The sequence below is a fragment of the Abramis brama genome (genome assembly GCF_963993115.1).
Source record: "Abramis brama genome assembly, chromosome: 5".
Taxonomy (NCBI): Eukaryota; Metazoa; Chordata; class Actinopteri; order Cypriniformes; family Leuciscidae; genus Abramis; species Abramis brama.
In genome coordinates, this window is record NC_139967.1 from 21,478,391 (window position 1) to 21,488,672 (window position 10,282).

Genomic DNA, 10,282 nt, shown 5'->3' on the forward strand with positions numbered 1-10,282 from the left:
TCCAATGACATCAAGAGGAATCGTTGCCGTGATACACGGTACAAATTCTCATAACCTCATGGGACTCTGCAATTCATTTTTCGAGGACATTTGTTGTTGTAAATTTCTCTGAGACCACAGATGGATGTTAAATCCTTCTTTTAATCCCTAACCTAAAGCAACACCCAACAAATGAAAACTCTGGTATCATTTACTTATCCACAAGAGACCACATAGTCTATAATACAGTGAGAGAGAATGATATTTGAGTAGTGAGACCACAGAGGAAACAAGACCTGTTTTTCACACCAGGTCAGCCATTCTTCTAGCTTCTTTCTCATTCTCACTATTATGATCCAGATTGAACGATAATGTTTTTGTTGGTATTACGTCTTGCATTTACCGACAATGACCTTGTCAGTCAGAACTGAGTTAGTTTGCTACTTTTTTTTAGGGTGTCAGACTGTGAGTGCCTACATTAAAATGTATTTTATGTTGGCTGGCTCAACATCCACTGTGCAAAACTTCAATGTGTATCCATGATCTCACAAATGGTTTCATGCACAATGGTAGTGTTGATCTTAAAGTCAAGCGAGTATAAAAAGGAGTGACCCTGTAGAGATGCTCTCTGTCAGCATATGTTTGAGCAGTAGATGCTGTAACAGATGTTGTCTTTGATAAATGCTTTGACAATCAAACAATATGAGCCATGAGCACAACCTGTACATTGTTAGACTGAAATAAAAATGTAAGAGACATAGTATAAAAAAAACGTAATTTATGAAGCACCTTCAGATGGAAAATTATTTAAGTGCATATATATAAAAAGAAGGTGCCTATAATTTAAAATCAATATGCCTTTGCAGGTTACTAGGTCTAGTTAGATGAGTGGTCAAATTAGTGACTTCATTATGACTGGATCTCAGCAAATCCCAACACACAATAACACTTCCTCACATCTGCACTTCTATTGTGTTGCACACAGTGTGGACATAAACCCATTCAACAAAACAAAATTTACTATTCAGCTATACACAGTGAAAATTTGACCATTTTGAGTTTTAAATGAGGGCACAGAAAGACTCAGATCTGCTCTCGACTGCTAAACCAACTGGACAAAATTATATTTTGTGTAGATAAAAATGTATGTTAGACACACAAGGACCAGACAGTTAAATTTAGCCTGTTTAGAAGCTCTTTAACATTTAAATCTCTTAAATTACATTTACAGTATTCTGAACGAACCTTTTTTATATTGTTTGTATATCACTCACACCCATGTGTTAATTCATGGACGACTGTATTTCTAATTCAAATAAGAGTTGTGTTTAATTAGAAACAAACAACTGCGATAGCAACAGTTGCTGCTATAGCAACAGTTGCTGCCATAGACAACAGTTGCTGCAACAGCTTTACACTTACCTGCAACCTTTGCAGGCATTCTGTGACTTTTGTGATTTGTTGTGTGTGAAAAGCCTAAACTCAACATTGGGAGCTAAATACAAGGATAAAACATTCTTACCTTTTAGATAGATTTTTTTAGCTTGCTGTGATAAAGTGCACATGCATTTATGTAGTGTCGAGAACATCAATATTTGCATTATCTTGACATACACGTACTGCAAAACAATGAGCAACGTAAACTTAATGTGTAATATGTTGTAGCATATTTATTATTGTTAAAAAGTCATAGTCAAAGTTGAAAAGATCTCATTCATTAATTTAGAAATGAATGCATTATTTTTTAAAAACACTTCAATTCTGCCTAACCACCACATTAAAATAACCAACCATTAGAAATAAGTGGTATAAATTACCACATTTTAACAAATGAATTCATATTAGCTTAATAATATAAGCTATAAGTTATACTCTTTATAATCAAGTTATTCACGTAAAAAAAGTCAATAAATATACACTTGAGCAGAGTCATCATCACCTTTCTCCTCTCTAGCGACGGCACTGAATGCATGTAAATGCACTAGTAAAACCACATCAGACAAATCCCTCCCTTTACACAAAAAACCTTCCAGTAAATGTACACTCTGATCTTTATATTAACATTAATATATGGACATTCCATTAACCTGAGAATTTGTGCTCACGCTCCCACATCCCCTATATCTTTCTACATGCAGAGTTTCCAACAGGGGAGCTTCTCCATTGGACTGCAGACAGTGATGTATCAAATATCAGTGACTGCTTCATCCATCCACTTCAGGTAGTGCTGGCTTCCATCATCTATAGGAAAACTGATGATTTCTGGAATGTCATATGGATGCACAGCTCTGGGGGACACACAGGAGTCCCAATTGAAATAACAGATTTGAAAATAAGGAAATAAAAAACATTCACATTAAAATACCAAGGAAACAGCTATACTTACCTGTATTGTACAATACCATTCAAAAGTTTGGGGTCAGTAAGATTTTTTTTAATGAAATTAATACTTTTACACAGTAAGGATTAAATTGTATGAAGGACTAAAAATGACAGAATGAAAAATAAATAAATAAATAAATAAAAGTAGAAATAAATAAATAAATGCAGAAATAATAGTGAAAATAAATACATTTTGGTAATATAAATGGCTATTTCTGTATTTTTGTATTTATTTATTTATATATTTATATATGTATTTATTTATACATTTATTTATTCCTACATTTATTTATTTCTGTATTTCCACATTTCTACATTTATTTATTTCTGTATTTCCACATTTCTACATTTATTTATTTCTGTATTTCCACATTTCTACATTTATTTTTCCCTGCGCATGTATGCTAATTGACCAATGGCTAACCACGCCCACAGGCGCTTTGGCAGCTGTCACAGTAGGAGACATTTCACAGGAGTCAATTGATGATTTTTTGGAGACAGAAAGATTATATATCATCTCGATGTCACCAAAAGGGCCTTAAATATACATTGGAGGGTTATATTAATAATTTTATTGTTGAGAAGGTCGATAAGCTTCAGCTCCAGAACAAAGATTTACAGTTCACAGTGTAAACGTTATAGTTTGGTGCTATTTCGCTTCAAACGCTCGCTTTATACGCGCGTCCTATTCGCTTTGGATTCAAAATGTTCAAGCGTCGAACTAGACGCGGATACGCGCGAATTTGACGCTATTCGCGTTTGGTGTGAGCTCAGAATAATGAACAGGCTGCGATGTCAAGATTGCATTGCTGGAATGTGCGTGTGTGTGTGTTTGTGTGTCTCTCTCTCTGTGTGTGTGTGTGTGTGTGTGTGTGTCAGAGAGCGGGCGCGATCGAACAGTGGAAACATAAAAACATACTCCATTTTGTTCATACAGGACATAATTAAAACTGCAAAGTGTTTAGCCTACTTATATTTGTGTAAAACACAACATTGTGCTTTTGTCAAACTGTAAACTCTTGTCAAACTGTAACCTACAACTGTCACCCAACCAAAATCACACACACACGCTGTTTAAAAGCCAAAATGACAAGAAAAAACATAAAAACGAATGAAAACTGATAACCGCAATGTATTGCAATTGCAATTGAGGAGGAAGCAGAGAATGTCCGAGTGTATTGGGTTAGCTATGCGTACTGTGATTGGCTCATCGCTTTTGGGGGCGTGGCTTAGCCATTGGTAAATTAGCATACATGCGCAGGGAAAAATAAATGTAGAAATGTGGAAATACAGAAATAAATAAATGTAGAAATGTTGAAATACAGAAATAAATAAATGTAGGAATAAATAAATGTATAAATAAATACATATATAAATATATAAATAAATAAATATATAAATACATAAATATATAAATAAATGTATAAATACATAAATAAATACATATAGAAATGCATAAATAAATAAATAAATACATGTAAAAATACAGAAATAGCCATTTATATTACCAAAATGTATTTATTTTCACTATTATTTCTGTATTTATTTATTTATTTCTACTTTTATTTATTTATTTATTTTTCATTCTGTCATTTTTAGTCCTTCATAAAATTGATGAAAAAAGACAGTAAATATGTATAATGTTACAAAAGATTAATCGTATCAGCATATTAGAATGATTTCTGAAGGATCATGTGACACTGAAGACTGGAGTAATAGCTGCTGAAAATTCTGCTTTGCCATCTATGAAAAAAAGAATTTCATAGAAAAATTCAAAAAAATATTAAAATAGAAAATAGGGGTGTAACGGCACATGTATTTGTCCCAAACCGTCATGCTTCGGTGCATGCAGTTAGACGACGAATACAGTCAGTGACCAGCGATCAACACTTGCAGCAATGCAACGCTGTTTGCTAACCACCACAACAGGAAAAAATGCAACTTTTACTTGAGCGCTTGAAAACCGAGAAGTCCACTAGATAGTGCGCACAGGTGAATGCGTCTTTCTGCGCTCACTAAATGCTGCTAGGTGGAACAAAATGAAAATAAACCAAGCAAATTCCAATTCTCACTATTAAAGGTGCTCTAAGCGATGCCACGCGTTTTTTAGGCCAAAACATTTTTTGTCACATACAGCAAACATCTCCTCACTATCCGCTAGCTGCCTGTCCCCTGAACAAACTGTAAAAAAACGCGGTCTCTGTTGAATTATGGCCGAAACACGACCAAAGAGACGACGTTCCGATGAACAAATTGCAAAGAAGAGGGACAAGGATAAGGAACTCGCGAAATACCGAATTTACATCGGAAAAACCTTTTAAAGGTGGCGAGAACTCCACCGACAGAAGGGCTTCCAATCCGACATTCAGTTGCTCTGTTTTTGCAGAACAGGTAAATGCGTTTTTCTTTCTAAACTGACGTTCATGTTCGCCAAACCAACACAAGGATGTAATTAGCTAGAACTATGCAGTCAGCGTTAACTTTGGTGAATACAACATATAACGTTATGTTTCTAGCAGCTAGCGATCAATCTCTATTGTAAATGATCAAGCAAATTCACAGTAGGGCGACAATTTGTGTGAATGATTGTTTTCATCCACTGTTTGTTATGAATTTGAATGTTCATTTATAGGCTGTTGACAACTTTGACTAAATTTGTTTACGACGCCGCCATTGTTTATGCTCACTGGGAAACGCAAAGCTAACGTTATCTTGCTATTATTGCGTCCTTGTATGGGAGCTATAGCAGTTATAACCTCAGGTGGCAAAACGATTTTAAGACAATGTTTCTCTTTTTCTGCATTCTGTTCTGCAATATATAAAACCCTTTATCTAACTTGGCGACATTACACATTGAATGAAGTATCAGTAAAACTTAACTTTGTTTGTGACTACTTTGACTTTCCTTTATGCCGGAAGGGAGGGGAGGAGGGAGGAGACGGGATGAGGGAGGGTCTAGCTGCCTCCGTTTTGTTTGACAACAATTCGAATGTCAACAAGAAGTTACGACTCCCGGCATCGCTTAGAGCACCTTTAACTATTAGCATGTATATTCAGAGCCGGACAGTAACGGAGTACATTTACTTGAGAATTTTGAGGGATCTGTACTTTACTCGAGTATCATTTTTGGGGAGTACTCATGACTTTACTCAAGTACATTTGAGAGGCAAATATTGTACTCTTTACTCCACTACATTTCTATCCATAACTGTGAGTACCCATTACTACTTCTAAAAAAAACAAAAACAAAAAAAAGGAAAAAAAAAACATCTCGGAAACCCTCAATTTATTGTTTCCCTCTCAAATGTGATTGGATTGTGCAGGCGCCACTGATTGGGACAGCCTATCAGCAATCACCTTCAGCTTTCCGCCAAAGTCAACTCCATGGTCAGATTTAGATAAGAGACGAAACCATGGACGAAACAATGGATGAAGATGCAGCAGGTCCATCCCGGGAGTATTTTTTTTCCCAGGATGGTAGGGGAAGACTCATGAATATTCATTAGGGAAGTCATCCCTGATTGGTCTTAACCCCAGTGACGGATAGGTTTAGGGGCGGGGTTAGGGAGGTCATAAGACCCCCAGTGATGGGTAGGTTTAGGGGTGGGGTTAGGGGTAGGTCATCAGACCAATCAGGGAAGACTTCCCTAATGAATATTCATGAGTCTTCCCCTACCATCCTGGGGAAAAAAATATCGCATCCCGAACTCGTGGCCCCACCTCGCCAGACTATTTCAATTTTCTGAACAAGTTAATGATAGTTTTCGCTTCAAGTGTTTGCTGTGTTTACCAATGTAAGCACTGTGGCAGTAGTAATGCAATATTTAGAAAATGTACTCTTGTACTCTTGATACTCAAGTACTTTTAAAAACAAGTACTTTAGTACTTTTACTTAAGTAGACATCTGACTGTAGTACTTTTACTTGTACTTGAGTAAAACTTAGCAAGGGGTATCTGTACTTTTACTCAAGTAATGAAGCTGTGTACTCTGTCCGCCTCTGTGTATATTACTAGGATTTTGGCTGTTTCTTAGTACTTATAAAGCACATAATGAATGGATTATTCTGCATTATCATATTCTACATCCCTTAGTCCTACCCAGAGCATGTGAGCGGAGTGGAGCGGGAGCGAGCGGGGAGCGGGGAGCGGGGAGCGGGGAGCGGGAGCGGGCGGATCTTGGACAGAGCGCAGAGCGGCATTTTTAAAATGACGGAGCGTCGCCTTATTTCCCGCTCCAATTTCGCTCCAATTTCGCTCAGCTCACACCACGAGTCTGAAGCATGCTCAGTCAAACCTAAACCAGGATCCATCTGTCTTGCATAGTCATCAACAGTAGACTATTTTCAGTCAAAACTCGGCTCAGTAATGGAGTTCAAAAAGTAGGCTAATTCAAAAAGGAAAATGAGAAGTCACACAGGTGTAGGCTACTATTAATATAATAAAACTAACTAACAATGATAATGTGGTACAAGAAAACGAATGTGACATCGTTTCAGTCAGCAAAGATTCATTTTGGAATCTCAAAAGACACATCTCTCGAAAACAAGAACGTGAGCTACGCGAACACGCTGGGAAGAAAACAAAAGGTTAGCAAATTGAATACGGTAACTTGTAACAAATTGTAAATTAAATATAGCGTAATATTCAAACAAATTCGTTTTTTCATTCAAGTAGACCTAATGGTTCGTTTTATTTAGCCGAATTTGTGTCGTCCGTAATAATATTTATATTATTAGGACCATTTATTCGTTTAATTTTACAGCAGTTTGTGTGTATGGAAGCCAATTTAAATTTTAATCGTGCGCGTTGCGCAAAAGTTCACTTATCAAAATTCTGGCCTTATAGTTAATTTACTTTAAAAAAATGTATGCATATTTTTGTTTATATAATTTTTATTTATATTATTAGGCCCATTTATTCGTTTAATTTTACAGGACTTTTTGTGTAGGCTATATTCCTTCTTACATAGGCCTGTCATTTGAAATAAAACATTTCAATTTGAAAAATGTTGTTACTCATTAGTTCTTTAGGAGGTAAGGCTGTGGTCTAAGCTAAAAGTGATATAGCCTACATGTAGATTTTTTTCCTTTTTTGGAGCGAGCGGGGGGCGATTTGAGTGGAGCGCGAATTGAGCGCTGAGCGATAATGAGCGGAGCGGCCTGATGTAGCTTTGAGCGGGGGAGCGGAGGGGTGAACAGTTCCGTGAGCGATGAGCGGAGATTCTCACCGCTCCACTCCACTCACATGCTCTGGTCCTACCCCATTCCTAAACTTAACAACTACCTTACTTTAATGAGGCAAAAGTCATAGTTAATAGTTAGTTAATAGTGAGAATTGGACCTTAAAGGTGAACTAAGTAACTTTTTTACCTTAACAGCTTCGGAGTCATTGGAATAGTTATATGACTTTTTTCGGGTTGAATGGTGGTCGTCTCGCACCCCCCAAGCGCCTGTGAGCCGAAAAACCACCCTTGCAACTTTGGGCTTGCGGGCCGCCGGCCTCAGCGTCAGGAAGTATCGCGTGATATCAGGTCTCACGATGTAACGAATTGCTTTACGGCAAAAAAAATCTGCTAAAATTCTGTCATTATTGCGCTCCCTCACGCTGTTCGAACCCGAATGAAGAAGACGTTTTAAAGAATGTCCCATCTGCTTTGATGTCGTTGATCTATAGACTCTGGTATCTGAGAGTCGCCAACGAGTTTTTCGACAGTGTTGTCAAATATCTATTCCGAAGCTGTAGGGGGAGCTCTATAGAGAAACCTGCAAACAAAAAGCGAGAATACAGCGAAGAAATTCCCAAAACTGCATAGCCCTGCTTTAAAATAAGGTGTGACCGTTTTTTGCTATTGCATCGAACTCGTATCGAACCGTGACCCCAAAACCGAGGTACGTACCGAACAGTGACTTCTGTGAAGCAGTAAACACCTAACAGAAAACAATCCTTTTAAATTGTAATATTTATTTCACAATATTACTCTTTTTACTGTAGTTTTGATCAAATAAATGCAGACTTTAAACGTTAAAAAACCTTACCAAACCCAAACTTTTGTACAATAGTGTACAATGATAGTGTTGCTGAAATCTCAGAAAGTTCAGTTAAATTGGTGAACTTCTGCACTTTTATAAAATGTATTCAGAAAATGCTTCCTTTCCTCACATCTTCTAGGTATGTAAATTGAAGTTTCACCTTAAAGAGCCAACTTCTATACCACAGCTGGAGTCTTAAAAGCTTCTTGATACTCCAGTGTTCACATGCACCAGGCGGTTCTGGGCATTACATCTTTTTAGGGTCTTTGAATGCTCTGGGCAAATGTAAGTCAAATCCTCCCTTATTTCTGACACTTTAACCTATTAATGGATATGCCCTGACTATTCCACATGATGACAATTTCCAGAATAATCCAGAATTCAATAGACTTCAACAGGGCTGCCAACTTTTGAGTTTAGCTTGGAGTGAGATTTTTTTTTTTTTTTTGGCGGGGGGGGGGGGGGGGGGGGGGGTATGTAAAAACAAATATTGCATCACAATTGAGTGTAAAAGTGTAATTGTGATTGTCAAAACATTTGGTAACTAAATAGAATTATAATGCAGTTTTTGTTATAATAACAATTATTTAATGACATAAGTAAAAATATAATAAATATGTAATATAGTGCTCAGCAAAATCTCCTCTCTAGCTATTTTTTCTATTCAATTAACATGCTATGGTCATTAAATGGCTTTCCTGAGCTAAATGTAACGTTATGTGACATAGGCTAATTGTTCTCCTGCTTTTATACTGACCTCTTTCCGTGGTTTAAAAAAACTAATTGGTCGATATTATGTAGCCTATACTTTCGGTAAGTTGTACTGGATCTTTAAATAAAAAAGTAACAGATGATCGAACCGAGCACTTGACTTCAACGTGCACTTCAACTGAAGCGCTCAGCGATCTGTCACGTCACATTTACAAGCGCCAAACGTATTTTTGTCTGAATTTCTTAATAAAATTGACGGAATCTATGAGATGAGAATTAGTTTAATATTAAAAGTACCTCTTTGCTCCGCAATTTTTCTGTGCGTGAGAAAATAGATGTGTGGCGTGAGAGCGTGTGAAAAGTGTCAATTGCGTGAGTCTCACGCTCAATGCGTGATAGTTGGCAGCCCTGCTTCAACAAGCGTCACTCAAATATATTAGGTAGTACATGTCTTTTGGCCTACTTACAGGAACCACAAAGGAAGAAGACTTTTCCCTCAGACCGAGATGGTCTGATGACATAGAAACTGCTATACCTATCGAGAAAGCCTCAATTAATAGTCGCTCAACTTGATATAACAGCCAATTGGTGTCATCTGACCTGATAATGCTGATTTGATGATTGAAGCATTGTGAATAACAACACAAGCTACTGTATTATTGTAATATTGTAATATTCAAACATTTAACCATTTGTGTCTGTTTACATGTTTATGACTAAAGTGCAAATATCTTGGGTCAAAATGAAAAAAGTTGAAGCAATGTTGCAATGTTGACAAAAAAGTACTTGCTTTATGTATGCCACAAGTCTCTGCACCAGAGATGTTCTTGTCCTCACAAGCTGTGAAAAAAATTATAAATTTAGTATAGGTAACATTTTTAAAATTGCATAACCATTATAAGATACAGTTGTATACAACACGTGATATAGAACATTTGCATACACTTTAACTTTTATTAACATATTTAAAAAATACAAATATTTGATTTGAATGATAAATCGGAAGTTTGAATAAATATAGCAACACACCAGCAGTATTTCTGTGGCATCCTGAATATCTCCTTTCCAGTAGTACCTGAAATTAATAAACAATTGATATTTTAGATGAATGATGACATTTCATAAATGCATACATTTAATACTTATGTGATTTAATCTAATTTAGTTTGACAAGATTATTT

At 36.4% G+C, this 10,282-nt stretch overlaps 1 protein-coding gene across 2 annotated transcripts in view; it reads right to left on the reverse strand.

Annotated features, from left to right (window-relative positions):
* Positions 1–1,627: 1,627 nt before the first annotated feature.
* Positions 1,628–10,282, reverse strand: part of LOC311083663 (protein CutA homolog) — a 37,594-nt gene continuing 28,939 nt past the window's right edge. The window contains exons 4-7 of one of the 2 annotated variants that reach the window (XM_084115380.1): positions 10,131–10,176; positions 9,892–9,941; positions 9,569–9,636; positions 1,628–2,267 (exon numbers count right to left, since the gene is read on the reverse strand). In XM_084115380.1, coding sequence (XP_083971506.1) covers positions 2,266–2,267; positions 9,569–9,636; positions 9,892–9,941; positions 10,131–10,176 — 166 coding nt within the window. In that variant the 3' untranslated portion in view covers positions 1,628–2,265. The remainder of the gene's footprint in view (positions 2,268–9,568; positions 9,637–9,891; positions 9,942–10,130; positions 10,177–10,282) is intronic. The other variant, XM_084115379.1, reaches the window with a different exon arrangement.